At 44.3% G+C, this 15,647-nt stretch overlaps 2 protein-coding genes across 5 annotated transcripts in view; one reads left to right on the plus strand and one right to left on the minus strand.

Annotated features, from left to right (window-relative positions):
- Window positions 1–15,647, minus strand: part of LOC138738894 (coiled-coil domain-containing protein 8 homolog) — a 71,356-nt gene that overhangs the window by 45,625 nt on the left and 10,084 nt on the right. The window contains exon 1 of one of the 4 annotated variants that reach the window (XR_011341847.1): window positions 8,414–8,573. The exons of 1 other annotated variant lie outside the window; for it this stretch is intronic. Coding sequence is in view for 2 of the 3 variants with exons in the window: in XM_069890045.1 (XP_069746146.1) it covers window positions 8,414–8,422 (9 nt within the window). In the remaining variant the exon portion in view is untranslated. 2 more of the 4 variants (XM_069890045.1, XM_069890046.1) reach the window with 2 other exon arrangements.
- Window positions 8,566–15,647, plus strand: part of klhl15 (kelch-like family member 15) — a 34,822-nt gene continuing 27,740 nt past the window's right edge. The window contains exon 1 of the mRNA XM_069890039.1: window positions 8,566–8,670. Within this exon, the coding sequence (XP_069746140.1) occupies window positions 8,668–8,670 (3 nt within the window). The 5' untranslated portion in view covers window positions 8,566–8,667. The remainder of the gene's footprint in view (window positions 8,671–15,647) is intronic.

The raw sequence follows: 15,647 nt of genomic DNA on the forward strand, positions 1-15,647 counted from the left end.
GGGTTTCATTTTTTTTTAAAGTTTTTTTGGTATGTATAGGTGAGCTCAACATAGTGGGCTGAAGGGCTTGTACTATACTGCAATATTCAATGTTCTATGGTTAAAGGATGGGAAGGACTGGCAATTCAATACCCCAGGGTTTGAAATTCTCAAGCAAAATAGATGGGGAAATATAAAGAGAGGCATTATTGTACTATTAGCCTAATATTGTTTCAGGAAGGAGATCCTATCTTCATAAATGAGGCCATACAAGTAGGGATTAGAAACAAAAAGGTGTTGCCATTTCACTGGGACAGTTTTACAGGCCTCCTAGCAATCAACAGGAGATAGTGGAACAAATATGGAGGCAGCATTCAGGGAAATGCACTAAAAATAGGGTTATTGTACTGGGGAAATTCAATTTCCCAAATTTAAACTGGGATTATCTTAGCATTAAAAGCTCAGAGAGGGTGACATTTTTGTGCAGGGTCAAGAAGAGCTTTTTCCAATCAAATGTAGATGGATGAATGAGAGAAGGAAAATTAAGGAAGCATTAAGTTGGTCATTGTCATGGTCAAGTATGGTCATAGTCATGGGATTGATGAGGAAAGAAAAAACAAAGAATTGGGATAAGGGTGTTTCTCAGAGTGCCGTAGAGGTCGGTACTGCGCCCACATCTGTTCATGATGAACAACAGCAATTTGGATGAGGGGATCAACCATCTAAGTTTGGTGAGTGGAAAACCAAACTGTGCAGAGACATGAGTGAGCAAGGGTTTAACATAAGGAGTATGATATTGTTAAATGTAAAATCATACACTTTGGAGGGGAAAAATAGAAGATAAGATTATTATTTGAATGGTGAAAGACAGCAGCATACAGGTCTGCAGAGGGACTTGGGAGTCCTGGTGCATGAAACACAAAAGGTTAGTTTGAAGGTGCAACAGGTAATTAAAGAAAGCAAACAGAATATTGGTCTTCATTGATTAAGGGATTGTATTTAAGAACAGGGAAATTCTGTGGCAACTGTTCAGGGCACTGGCAAGGCCATAGCTGGACTATTGCATAAACTTCTAGTCTCCTTAGCTGAGAAACAATATACAGTAAAATCCCTGTTATTTGGAATTCAAGCAATCAGCAACATCAAGCAACCAGCAAAATAAAATCATGGAAAATAAATAGGTAAAAAATATGAAAGTTTAAAATTAACGCCACCTAGTGGTCGGTTTGCAAATCTACGTGACATGCAATCTCAAGCAAACAGCAAATTCACTTATTTGGCATCTGCCTATCTGCATTTGTCCCAGATGCTGGGGGTTTTACTGTCCTGGCTTTGGAGGCAGTTCAGAGGAGACTTACTAGGTTTATTGCAGAGATTAGAGGATTGGCCTATGAGGAGGCCTGATGGCCAGATGCCCTACCTCTCTTCCTATTTCTTATGTTATTATGTTTTCATTACTGGACCTTGTCTTGGGAAATGTAGATGGCTAATTAGAGGGAGTATCAATGGGTACCATTTTGGAGAAAGTTACCACAGTTCTGTACATTTTAAAGTTAATAGGGGTGGACCTGTAATCAAGGTCTTAAATTAGGATAAAGTCATTCATTAACACAAGAGTGGACCTGGCTGGTTTGAGAGGATCTACTTGCAAGCAGGTCTACGTCTGCATAGTGAGTAGTATTCAAAGAGGAAATAGCAAGGATTTAAGGCCAACATGTTCCTGTTAGGGTAAAATCCATGGTTTTCAACTATAGATGATGGAAATTTGAAATAAAGTATTGGAAACATTCAGCTGGTCAGGCAATATCTGTCGAATAAATAGCAAAATTAATGTTTCATGTAAGAGAGCCTCTATCAGAACTAGGAAAAGTACATATATTTAAATTGCAGAGAAAGTTGCATAGGATAGGATAAAAGGAATATTTGTGAGAGTGAGACCAGGTGAAGCAGTTCGAGGGTGGTTATGCTACTTTTTCTATGTTATCTGTTGCTAAAAGCAGGATTGTAGGACATGCATGGCAGTTTGGTTGTAGTGAAGGCGAGAGAAGAACTGAACTAAACATCACAGGTGGACAATCTACAGGATAAACCGTCAGTACTGACATAGAAAAAGTGACCTCTAGTTAGAGTATTCCATATTGAATCTGGAAGTATGCCAAGTACCCAGATCAAAGATGAGGTGTTTATTGGGCTTACACTAGTCCTAATTGTCACAGTGGAAGAGGTCACAGACAGGTCTGAGTGAGAGTGGATGGAGAAATAAAGTATCAGGCAATCCAAAGCTCAGGGTCACTCCTGTGGACTGAACACAGATGCTCCACAAAGTGATCTCCCAATGTGCATATGGTTCTCCATTGTAGAGAACACACTGTGATTACTGAATGAATTCACTGGATTTGCAATTTAAGTGAATCTCTGCTTCATCTGTAAAGACTTTCCATGTTGGATATAAAAGGTGACAAATTTCCTCTGGTTGCATAGGAAAACATGATAAGATGGCGAATGGTTGGGTCGAGACAGCACAGGACACCAGGGAGTCACAAAGGGAACAGTTCCTTCAAAATGCTGCATTGGGAGAGAAATATATGTCAAATGGTTGGAGCGTGAGAGTACAGAAAAAGGCTTGTTCAAAGTGGTGAATACTGTGCTGTAATGTTCTATATTCTATAAGTGGAGCTGCCAATGTGTGAGTGGGGCAGACTTGGAGTGGGGAATTGAGGCTTTAGCTCAAAAGGCTTTGGGGAAGAGGCTGAGGCCAAAGGAGCAGGTGAGAAGGGTAGGTTTTGTCTTTCATTATTGTTGATTTAGTCTTGGTTGCCCATGGCACAGTGCAGGAATTATGGCAGATATGGCAGTGGAATGTCCTCCTACAGGATGTGACAATTCATGAAATCTAATACAGGAAGTGCAGCGAACTCCAGTTCCCATATTAAGGAACTAGAGCTGGAGGTGGATGAACTGAAGATCATCTGGGAGGCTGAGTAAGTCATATGTTTTTTTACACAGCCATTATGTTTCAGGGAATGATTCCCAAATTTCCAGAACGCAGTCTGTGTAAAAAAAATCGAAACAGAAATGAGAGGCTATAGGCATTCTTGAAACAATGGGAAAATGAATAGCAAGTCTCGCCTCTTTAATTACCACGCTTCCAGTATGCTGTTTAAACTTGCGTGAGGAAACAGAGCTTTCAAGTTTTGGTTGTTTTGTGTGAATGGCCACTCCGGAAGGTAGGAAGACATTTTTGAATAGATAAAAGGTGTAAATTCTATGTTTAAAAAAATCATAAAAGGTAAGCCACTCTGTGGCTATTCCCCTGAACAAAAGATCAACCTCTTTGAAGGGGATGACCTTGGCAAGGCAGCAGACAGACAATAGCACAATGGTCAGCTCTGAGCTTCAGAAGGGAAGTCTGTTCAGGTAGAGTGATAGTCATGGGAACTTGATTGTTAGAAGATAGGAGATTCTGCAGCCACAGAAGAGACTCCAGGATAGTGTATTACCTCTGGGGTGCTCGAGTCCAAGATGTCTCTGAGCAGATGTAGAATATTCTGAAAGAGGAGCGTGAGCAGCTAGAGTTGGTAGTACGTATTCGTACCAATGACATTGGCAGGAATGGATAGATGTCCTGCAAAGTAAGTTTGGGGAGTTAGAAAAAAGGCTGGAGCAGGATCTCCAAGGTGATAATCTCTGAATTACTCCTGGTGCCGCAAGGTAGGCAAGTTCAGAACCTGAAGATAGTACAGACAAATGAGTGACTGACAATATGGTGCAGGGGGACAGGTTTTCAAGTTCTTGGATCATTGGAAACTTTTCTGTGGAAGGAGTAACCTATACAAGTGGGACAGGTTGCATCTGAAATGAAGAAGAACCAGTGCCCTGGCAGGGAGGTTTGCTAATGCTGTGGGTGAAGGGGGTTTGGTTTAAACTAGATTTGTAGAGGGATGGGTAAAAAGTGAAGAAGCAGAGGAAGAGGTGGTCAGTACACAAGAAGAGACAGCTGTAAGGAGTTTGTGTGGAAGTACAGGCAGATAGGGCAAAATTGCAGCCAGTGGGATGAGTTGCAATGCAACAAGGGCACAGTCAAAAGAAGTAACAAATACAGGCCTAAAGGTTTTATATTTAAATTCAGGCGGCATAAGAAATAAAGTGGGTGACTTTGAAGTTCAACTACAGATCAGCAGGTATGTTATAGTGGCCATGGCAGTGTTGTGGCTAAAGGATGGATGTCACTGTGAGTGAATGTCCAAGGATACACAGTGCATCAAAAGGATAGGCAGGTAAGCAGAGGGAAAAGCATGACTCTGATTGTAAGGAATAGCATTAAATTTATTATAAAGCAGTGACATAGGATCAGAAGATATAGAATCATTGTGGGCTGAATTCAGAAATGGGGTAAAAGAACACTGTTGGCAGTTACTTACAGTCCTCCAAACAGTAGCTGGAATATGGACAACAAATTACAACAGAAAATAGAAAATGTATGTCAGAAGGCCAATGTTATGATAGTCAAGGTGGATTTTAACATTGAAGTCGATTGGGAAAATTAATTTGGGACTGGATCTCAATGGAGAGAATTTGTAGAAAGCCTTCAAGATGGCTTTTTAGAGCAGCTTGTTGAAACTAGGGTATCAGCTGTACTGGACTGAGCTTAGGATAAAGGAATCATTAGGGAGCAGTGATCAGAATATGACTGAATGCAATTTGTGATTTAACAAGGAAAAACTAAAGTCCGACGTGTCAGTATTTCAGTGGAGTAAAGAGATTTACAGTGGCATGAGAGAGAAACTGGCTAAAGTGGATTGGAAGGGGGTACTAGTAGGGAGGATGGCAGTGTAGCAATGGATGAAATTTCTGCAAAAAAATGAGGAAGGTGCAGGATCAATACATACCCAAAAAAAAGCATATATTCAAATGGAAAAATGTCACAACTGTGGCTGACAAGGGAAGTCACAGAAAACATAAATGCAAAAGAGAGGGCATACAATGAAGCTGAAATTAGTGGGAAGATAGAGGATTTGGGAAGATTTTAAAACCTTGCAGAAGGTAATGAAAAACTCAAAAGGGGGAAAAGATGAAGTAGGAAAGTAGGCTAGACAATAATATCAACGATGATACAAAAAGCTTCTCAAGTATATAAAGAACACCTGCGCAAAGGTGGCTCCATTATGGTAAATTAACAAGGATAATAAAAATAACCTTTCTGCCAGATCCAATATTGTATCTTCTGGGGAACATCATGAACATAAGCTATAAATTAACCAAATTACAAATTCAATTCATATTAATTGCTTCGTCTGTAGCAAAAAGTGCATAGCAATGACCTGGAAGTCTGACTCCCCTCTTCTTCTTATCAGTAGGTGAACTACCAAGATGCATAGCTGAAAAAAATCACATACCATCCTAGAAACTGGCATAGCACCTTTGTTAAAATATGGTAGCCATATCTGACATACACTGGAGCACAAATGTAGCCACACCCTGACAAAAATTACCAATAGATGGATTGTTAAAAGAAATTACATAAGGGGGTGGGTCCATGGCCTCCTGGATATTCATCCGAAGGGCTGACACCGCACCCAGCATTCTCTTTTTTTTCTTTCTCTTTTTTTAAGGGGGGTAGGAGAGGGAAGGGGTGGAAACATCACAAGTACTTAGATTGTTGAAGCAATTTGTGATGTTGTTTCTTTGTTTATTGATGGAAAATGAAAAATAAAATATTTTTTAAAAGTATACAAAGAACATAAGAGTTAAGTGTGGTATAGGACCATTAGAAAATTTGACCAGTTAGCCTGATGTCAATGGTTGGGAAGATACGAGAGTCAATTGTGAAAGATGAGGTTTGGGAGTACTTGGAGGCACATTACAAGAAAGATCGAAGCCAACATGGTTTCTTTCAGGAAAAATTTTGCTTGACAAACCTATTGGAATTCTTTGCAGAAGTGACAAGCAGGCTGGATAAAGGAGGTGCAGTGGATGTTGTGTATTTATATTTTCAGAAGGCCTTTGATAAGGTGCCGCACATGAGGCTACTTAACAAGGTGAGAACCCATGGTGTAACAGGAAACATACAAGTGTGGGTAGAGCATTGGCTGATTGACAGGAAGCAGAGAGTCAGAATACAGGGATCATGTTTTGTTGGCAACTGCTAGTGGTGTTCCACTGGGGTTGGCATTAAGGGTGTTTTTTTATGTTGTATATCAATTATTTCAATTATGGAATGAATAGATTTGTGGGCAAGTTTGCAGATGGTATGCAGGTAGGTGGAGGAGCAGGTAGGGAGGCTGCAGAGGACTTAAGAGATAGATTAGGAGAATGGGCAGAGAAATAGCAAATGAAATACAACGTCGGAAAGTGAACGGTCATGCAATATGGTAGAAAAATTAAATGGGAAGATTCTTTTCTAAATGGGGAGAAAACTGTAAATTCCCAGATGTAAAGGGACTTGGGATCCTTTTGTAGGATAACCATTAAGGTAAACTTATAGGTTGAGTCAGTGGTAAAGAAAGCAAATACAATGCTAACATTCATTTCAAAAGGAATAGAATGTAAAAGTAGGAATGTGATGCTGAGACTTTAAAAGGCATTGGTGAGGTGTCACTTGGAGTATTGTGAACAGGTTTAGGCTCCTCATTTAAGAAAGGATGTGATGATGCTACAGAGGGTTCAGAGGATGTTCACAATTTTGATGCAAGGAATCAAATCGAACAAGAGTTTGTGTGGCTGCAGAAGCACTGAAGATGAATCTACAGACACTCTGTGACTCTGCAGGGACTCTCTTGTGCTTCTCTTTCTTATGGCAGACAAAGTTTTTAAAAAAATATATAAATGTATATATACATTTGAAATGTATTTTGTGACAATAAAAGGTACCTTTAACTTGAATGAATGGGTTGTCATGTGAAGAACCTTTGTATGGCTCTTTACCTCTACTTGTTGAAATTTAGGGATCTCATAGAAACATTTTAAATGTTGAAAGGTTATTTCCCATGGTGGGAGAGTCTAGGGAAAGAGAGCACAACTTCAGAAATGGCCACTTAGATGCAAAGGAATTTCTTTAGCCAGAGAACATGGAACAGAGGTGGTGAATCTCTGGAATTTGTTGCCGCAGGCAGTTTTGGAGGCCGTTATTGGGGTGTATTTAAGGCAGAGATTTACAGGTTCTTGATTAGCCAGGGCATCAAAGGTTATGGAGAGAAGGCCAAGCAGTGGGGCTGAATGGAAAAATAGATTTCAGATTTATTATCCGAGTACATACATGACATCACATACAACCCTGAGAATGACCACTAATTGGCAGAACAAGAGAAAACTGTACACAACGTCAATTTGTAAGTCAATAAAGAACTGTAAAATAACAAAAAGGAAATCAATAAAATGCACAAATAAGAGTCCTTAAATGAATCTCTGATTGAGTTTGTCATTGAGGAGTCTGTTGGTGGATGGCAGGACAGACTCATGCTGAACAGCCTATTTCTGCTCCTGTGTCTTCAGCTCTCATGGTAGAATCTTGTTGGAGTTGGTGAAAATTGAGAAGTATGATCTGTTGAATAGAGGTGGGGTGGAAGGTGAGGGAAGCCTCTCCTCATTCGGTCTGGGAATAGAAATGCAAGCCATGAATATTCAGATTTTGAAATTAAAAGTTGGTGAAATTTCTTTGTCTGTAAAACATCCCAGTAATCAATAGTTGAAGGTGCCTTTTAAAATAAAGTCCGTTTTTCTTCTGAGATAAACGGACATGTTTACAGCTTTTGTGGAGCTGGAAGCAAAAACTGCAGGGCTCTGTTTTGCGGAACAAAGTAAACAAGCAAACTCGACGTGTTCCGCAGTCTTTGTGTGTGTGTGTGTGAGAAACAAAATACAAAGAAGCCAGTCGTGCTGGTAAATGTTGGCCCTGACAACTCAGAAGGACCTTACAAAAGAAAGGTTAAAAAGAGGAAACACCCAAAAATGAGAGGATGAGTGGGGGGGGGGGGTGCCCACTCAAGAGCTTCAATTGCTCAATAATGTTGGCATCTTTTAATTTACCCACTATTTGGAGGGCAAATAGTGTTTTCATTTTGGATGGAAGGTTTTTTTTTTGCTGTGATGGGACTTTCACCAACTTCACTCCATGGAGAGAAGGTGAGGTGGTCCCCCCAGTTACACGTGCGAAAACGTGCACTGTACCTTCATTTGCACTTTAAATCCTTCTCCTGACTTGGTTCTTGGGCCGTAATTTACTCGTGAGGCTTTTTCCCCATCACACCATGAAACTGTGTCCGGAGAATCAGACCACTGGCGATGAAGGACCGCTCTCTGGGCATGGGCTCCGTGCCCTCCCCCCGCATTGCCGCCCCCAATCTCGTGCTTCTGTGTCCCCGCAGATTCCTCGCCAGCTCATTCCGAGAGCTCGCCCCAACTCTTGCCGGAGAATCCCCCGCGGGAACGCTGTTACCTCGCTCATGCCCGCGCCGCTCGACCTCCACGAGCCGCAAGAAAGGAAGGCGGCCAAACGCGTGCCCCGGAGCTCAATTTATTTTGTCCGCTGCGGTTTGCTGTCGTCGCTGACCGTTGCCGTGGTGATGGACGAGCGGTGCGGTCGCTGTGGCAACACGTCCTCCCGGAACACTGACGTCACCCAGGGCCGCCGCTTGGAGATACAGGCAATGGAGAGGTCAGGTCGTGGGACTGGCCCGGATCGCTCCACTGATGGTAGGGACAAGAGGATGACTGACGTGGACTGATATTGATAGAAGTTGACATTGTCATAATAATTGGTCTGGAATGTACTGTAATTCGGAATAACAGGTGGATGCACTGGATTCGGGATGACCACTGAAAATGGAAATGACAGGCAGGGGGAGTGCAATGGTTGCGATGACACTTGACCTGCCACAACCACCAGGTATTAAAAGGCCGTATGATATCACTGGACCTACTAATGGCATTGGGACTGAGAATAACCAGAAAAACTGGGAATGGAATAACTGCCAAGATTGGGAAATCATAGACACAGGAATCTATGAAAACAAGTGTCTGGGAACACAGAGAGGCAGTGACTGTGGGGTTATCAATACCACTGTGTCTGGGAAGACCACTGGAACTAAGAATAAGACAAATTGTTACAATGGTTTTGGGAAGACCACTGGGATAGACAGTGATTTAAGCTTGGAATGTCACTGGAGTTGGAGAGACAGCTGTCAAATTTCATAGAATTTATACTGACACAGAGATAAATTGAAATAACTAGGCTGGAATTAATACTGGAACCAAGAATATTATGTCAATGGCCCCAGGACAAGGACCATACTAGATTTTGAGTAACTCTAGGAGGGTCCAGCTATGAGGTTTGAATAAACAATATTGTTGTCTGCAAAGAATGGGTCTGAGGATTTTATTGAATAGAAATACCTTGAGCAGTGATACTTGAACAGGGCATACAAGAAGGAATGAAAATACAATGTACAACTCTGAGAATAGGAATATAATTTCCTTTTGCACATCTTTTCTATTTCTATTAATCATACTATCCCTTGTTGTCCCTAATTTTTCCTGCCATCCAGCTTACCACAACTCTTGTCCTTTGCCCTTTCTTAAAGCATTTTAAGATTTAATAGGTCATCGACTTAAAACATTAAATCCGCTTGTCTCTCCACAGATGTTGCCTGGCTTGCTATGTATTTCAGATTTCCAACAAACACAGGATTTTTGTTTTTGTTTAGGTTTTCTTTTCTGTCTAATCTTAAGATGAGAGAGCTATTTTAAACAAATTGGGATGTTTAATGGGATCAGAGCTCATTGATCAAACACAAGTGTGACAAGTTCACTGTAATGTTCAGTATTCTTCACACTTTGCACATTGAATATATACTTCTTTGTAATAGCAAGCTCTAGAGAGAAGATACAGATAGTAATGATATGCAAAATCAAAACTCCAGTAAATGTCAAGCCAGTTGAATCTATTTTTGAGATAAACTACATCTTACATCAACAAATTGATTATTTTGACCTCATGCATCTTTTACATAACACTGGACAACAAACAAGTGTTCTTCCTGAACACTTTTGGGTGTATTTTATGGGCTGCTGATCACAAAACTCCTCTTAAAAACGTTCCTATCATGTACTGCCTTTTTAATAGAAGCCATTTTTGTGAGTTCCTGCTTGAGATCATGTGCTTCAGTCATACAAAATCATGAAGTGCAACATATTCATTGAAAATATATTTTCTGCATTTGCACTTGATTTCTTCCCTGCCAATCTTGGGGCACTCAGTGACAATCATGGTGAAAGGTTTCACAAGGACATTCTGTCCATGGTAAAGCAATATCAGGGCAACTGGAGTACATCAATGCTGGTCGACTATTGCTGGACATTTACATGAGAGGCATCAATGCTGAGTACAAACTAAAATCAGTGGCAAAACACTTTTAGGTCAGTTGAACTAACACAATGCGTCAACTATAATCTGATCAATACAAATAATGAATTCAAATATCCTCTGTCCCATTCTTATTGAAAGAGATTCAGAAGTTTGGTGGATCAGAAATATGCATCACGAGAAAGTAAATAATAGCTGCCACATTTGCCAACACTGTAGTAGTAGGTTGCATTTCAAGTGAACTTCGTTCACTTCAAAACATTTTAGAGGCATTTTGAGAAAGTTGGAATTTATCAACTTAACTGTTGGGAAGCTCAGGGTTCTGCACAAATCTGGAAGGGCTGAACACAAAATCTCCCCCTCCCTCCCACACCAACCACCCCCCCCAAAAAAAACAGGAAAAGAGAAAGAAATTAGAAAAGAGAAAAAAAAAACTGGAGAATGTCAAGAGAGTAAGCTATATAAAATAAAGTTTTTAATAATATAACATTGCTGGAGGTTACCAAGAGATGGGATCTTCAGAGTCATACCCACATTTTGCAAATATGGGTACTGTGGCGGCACACCACTAGGCAGGTGAACTGGCTCCACTTGTAATCCACACAGTGGGGCAGCCGACCAAAATGGCACTGTTGGGGGTTTCCCCTTCTTCTCAGCACTGGGCTCACAAGCCCACACTGGGGGACCACGTGACGCCCGGGTGATGTCAGTGCCTCCCAGCGCGGCTCTCAGCCAGGTCCGGGCTGGGAGTATAAGTCCAGCCCAGCAGCCTGCAATAAATCAGTTCTGCTCTCTGAGCTCAACCTGTCTGGTTGTGTGTTCTTTCAGTAGCAGTGTAGCTGCTGGTACAATTGGTGACTCTGACTGGATCAAACGTCTTTGAACCCATCATGAGCGAACCTGGGATCAGTGCTATAGCCGTCAAGCTGCCTGAATACTGGGTTCTGGAGCCGGAGACCTGGTTCGGCCACGCGGAGACTCAGTTTCACCTCTGCCAGATTTCATCCGACACAACCAAATTCTACCATGTGGTCGCTGGCCTGGACCAGGCCACAGCCAGACACGTGCTGCACCTCATTCAGCACCCACCCATCGAAGACAAATACGAGACCATCAAGCGAGTGCTCACCGTATCCCTCGGACTATCCAGGCGCCAGCATGCTGCTCGGATGCTGCACCTCAACGCCCTGTGGGACCAGTCCCCGATGGAGCTGATGGATGAGATACTCGCGCTCATGGGTGATCACACTAACTGCCCACTCTTCGAGGGCATTTTCCTCGACCATCTGCCTGAGGACATCCAGCCATTAATGGCCCAAGAAAGCTTTATTGACCCAAGGAAGCTCGCTCAGAAGGCCCAAGAGCTATGGCTTGAGCGATTCCCGGAGGGCTCGGCAGTCCAGCAGATCATGAGGCACGGGCATGACCACGCCAAGCCCACCCCTAACACTGCGGTAGAGCATCCAGCTCCTGCAGCGGCCACCAAGAGCATAACCAGGGGTACGGCATTCGCTCCAGACCTCTGCTTCTACCACCAATGCTGGGGAGTCAAGGCTCAGAAATGTAGTCAGCCCTGCTCATTCCAGGGAAACGAGCAGGCCAACTGCTGTTAATGGCTGCGGCAGCTGGCCAAGGACACAGTCTCCTCTACCTGTGAGACTCAGTCAGCAGCCGGCAGTCCCTCTTCAACACTGGGGCCCAGATCAGCATCATCCCAGCCACGGCCATCGAGTCCAGGAACCGACCTTGAGGACCTCCCCTCCGTGCAGCCAACACAACAGAGATCCAGACGTATGGAGACAAGACAGTCCACTTCCAGATCGGCCGACAAAAGTGCTCATGGAGATTCACCGTCTCATCCCTTCCGACCGCCATCCTGGGTGCCGACTTCCTCCTTGCCCACAGGCTTCTGATGGACATTTGGGGTAGGCACCTGGAGGATGTCCGAACTTTCCAGGCTGTTCGCTTGACACCTCCCACACATAGCAGCCGCAGATGGCCATGATCAGCTTGCCCAGAGACGAGTTCCAGCGAGTCCTGCATGAGTTCCTGACCCTCCTCAAGGCACAGTTCTCTGCTGCCTCGCCACGCCACAGGGTGTTCCACCACATCCCCACACAGGGCCCACTGCTTCACATCAAGAACGCCGCTCAGACCTTCCAGTGTCTCATGGACTCAATGGGCAGGGACCTGAATTTCATCTTCATTTACTTAGACGACATCTTCGTTGCTAGCAGGGATCGGACGCAACTCTTCTCCCGGCAGGCCAACTTCAGCCTCACCATCAACCCAGCCAAATGCCAGTTCGGGAAAGAGTCCATGCAGTTCCTGGGCCATACCATCACGGCCGAGGGAGCCATGCCTACCGGTACAAAGGTCATCACTATCAAGGAGTTCCCACGTCCGGACAATCTCAAGGGGCTGCAGGAGTTTGCGGGTATGGTCAACTTTTACAACTGATTCATCCCGGCGCATCATGCAGCCGTTATTTGACCTCATCGCAGCCAAGCACAAAATGCTCACCTGGACCCCAGAAGCCTGCAGTGCATTTGAGGCCACCAAGGATGCCTTCGCGAATGCTACCATGCTCACCCACCCGCACACTGACCTGCATATGGTGCTCTCCATCGATGCCTCTGCCACAGCCGTTGGTGCCATCCTGGAGCAGCAGGTGAATGGACAATGGAAGCCACTGGCATTCTTCAGCCGGCTTCTCTGCCCACCAGAGCACAAGTATAGCGCTTTTGACCATGAGTTACTTGGCATGTACCTGGCGGTGCGGCATTTCTGCTATTTCTTGGAGGGGAGGACTTTTACCATTTTCACTGACCACAAACCCCTCACCCAGTCACTCGCGATGGCGAAGGACCCCTGGTCGGCCTGCCAGCAGCGTCACTTCTCCTTTGTGTCGGAGTTTACCACCAACATTCGGCACAAGGCGGGGAAGGACAACGTTGTCGCCAATGCACTCTCGCGACCACCTATCTACTTGCTGACACCCGGCCTCGACTTCGCCCAGCTCGCCCAGGACCAGAAGTCCGACGAGGAGACTCAAGGTTTCAGGACTGCCATCACGGGCCTACAGTTCCGAGACCTCCCATCTCTGAGCACCATCCTGTGCGATGTCTCCATGGGCACCCCGCGGCCAGTGGTTCCCCAGCAGTGGCACAGGTAAGTCTTCCATCACATCCACGACCTTTCGCACCCATTCATCAGGTCCACGGTCCGGATGGTAGCAGAGCAGTTTGTCTGGCACGGGCTGCGGAAGCTGATCACGGGCTGGGCCAGAACATGCACCCATTGCCAAATGTCAAAGGTACACAGGCACACCAGGGCGCCTGTGCAAGAGTTTGAACATGTCCGGGAACAGTTCAGCCACATTCACGTGGACATAGTCGGGCCCTTACCCATTTCCCGGGGCAACCATTACCTGTTCACGGTGGTGGACCACACCATTTGTTGGCCCGAGGCGATCCTGATGACTCCATGGACTCCTGCTCCCAAGCGCTGATGCACGGTTAGGCCTCCTGGTTTGGCATTCTGAATCACTTCACCAGCGATCAGGGTGCCCAGTTCACCTCTGCCCTCTGGGCACAGCTCGCCAACAGGTTGGGAATCGAGCTACACTGCACAACGGCCTACAACCCACAGGCCAAAGGGCTGGTCGAGCGCGCTGCCACCTTAAGTCGGCACTTATGGCCCGCCTCTCTGGTCCCAACTAGGTGGACAAAATGCCTTGGGTGCTCCTGGCCATCCACTCCACGCCCAAGGATCTGCAGGCGTCATCAGCTGAGCTGGTCTACGGCGCATCGTTGGCACTTCCTGGTGAGTTCATCAACACACCTCACAACCCCCATCGGTCGCCACACAAGCTGTTTCCCCACCTCCGGTCCCACTTGGACTCATTCACACCCCCACCACCACCCAGTCACAGCACACGGCCATCTCACATCCCCAGCGAGCTGCTTTCTGCAGAGTACATTTTTATTCAGTGTGGCCCACCCATGGCACCTCTGCAGAGACCTTATGAGAGGCTGAACAAGGTTGTCCAGCATTCAGGGTCTACATTCACGCTGAACATCAGTGGCAGGCGGGAACTGTTTACTGTGGACAGGCTGAAGCCAGCGCACCTCAACCCCAATGAACCAGTGATTGTGGTCCAGCACAAGAAGCGAGGCCGCCCAGCTAAAAAGGACATTGGCGCCGGTTCTGGGGGGGGGGGGGGGTCCCCCCGTGTGGTGGCACACCACTAGGCAGGTGAACCGGCCCAGTTTGTAATCCATGTGTCGGGGCAGCTGGCCAAAATGGTGCTGTCGGGGGTTTCCCCTTCTCAGCATGGGTCTCAGAAGCCTGTGCTGGGGGGCCACGTGATGCCCGGGTGACGTCAGTGCCCCCCAGCGCGGTTCTCAGCCAGGTCCGGGCTGGGAGTATAAATCCAGCCCAGGAGCCTGCAATAAGTCAGTTCTGCTCACTTGAGCTCAACCCATCTGGTTGTGTGTTCTTTCAGTAGCAGTGTAGCTGCCGCTACAGTACCATATTTTCCAAAATATCTGATATTTATTTCATAAATTATAAGTAATCTTCTCAAGTGGGATACAGCTATGAAGTTCAGGATGCCATCTCTCCATCCCCAAATCTATGTCTTATTTTCAAGTAATAGCTATATACTTCCTAGAACCTACTAAAACAATTTTAACAAATTCAATTTGATATTTAATTTATTTCAATTTAGGTCTTATAGTCCTAATATTACCCAACAAAAAAAACCATCAGATCATGGGGAAACTTAAACCCCATTAATCGTTCCAAAAAATTTCCAACTTCCAACAAAAAATGTTTAACTTTAGGACACTCCAAGTAGAATGCAGAAATGATCCAACTTCTTGACCACATCGAAAATATAAATCTGACAGTTTGAGGTTTACTTTTTTAAAAATGTTTGAGGAGTTAAGTATAACTAATGCAAAAAATTTGTATTGAACCAACCTACATCTAACATTAATAATTTTTGTCATCTCTACATAATTGCATCCAATCTTTCTCATCTATCTGTCTGTTCAAATCAGCTTCCTATCTTAATCTTGATTTGTGTACTCCTATTTTAGGAGCTTTCTTTTGAAGTAAATGATACATTACAGGGATAAATTTATTCACGTTACCGTTACAAATCAATAATTCCAATTCACTCTGAATAGGTAACGTCAAACTAGAACCTATATTATCAGTCAAAAAAAGCCTCAACTTAATAATAACAGAAAAAAACTATTATTTGACACATTAAATTTATTCTTTATTTGTTCAAAGGAAA

The sequence above is a fragment of the Narcine bancroftii genome, chromosome 7 (assembly GCF_036971445.1).
Source record: "Narcine bancroftii isolate sNarBan1 chromosome 7, sNarBan1.hap1, whole genome shotgun sequence".
NCBI classification, from domain to species: domain Eukaryota; kingdom Metazoa; phylum Chordata; class Chondrichthyes; order Torpediniformes; family Narcinidae; genus Narcine; species Narcine bancroftii.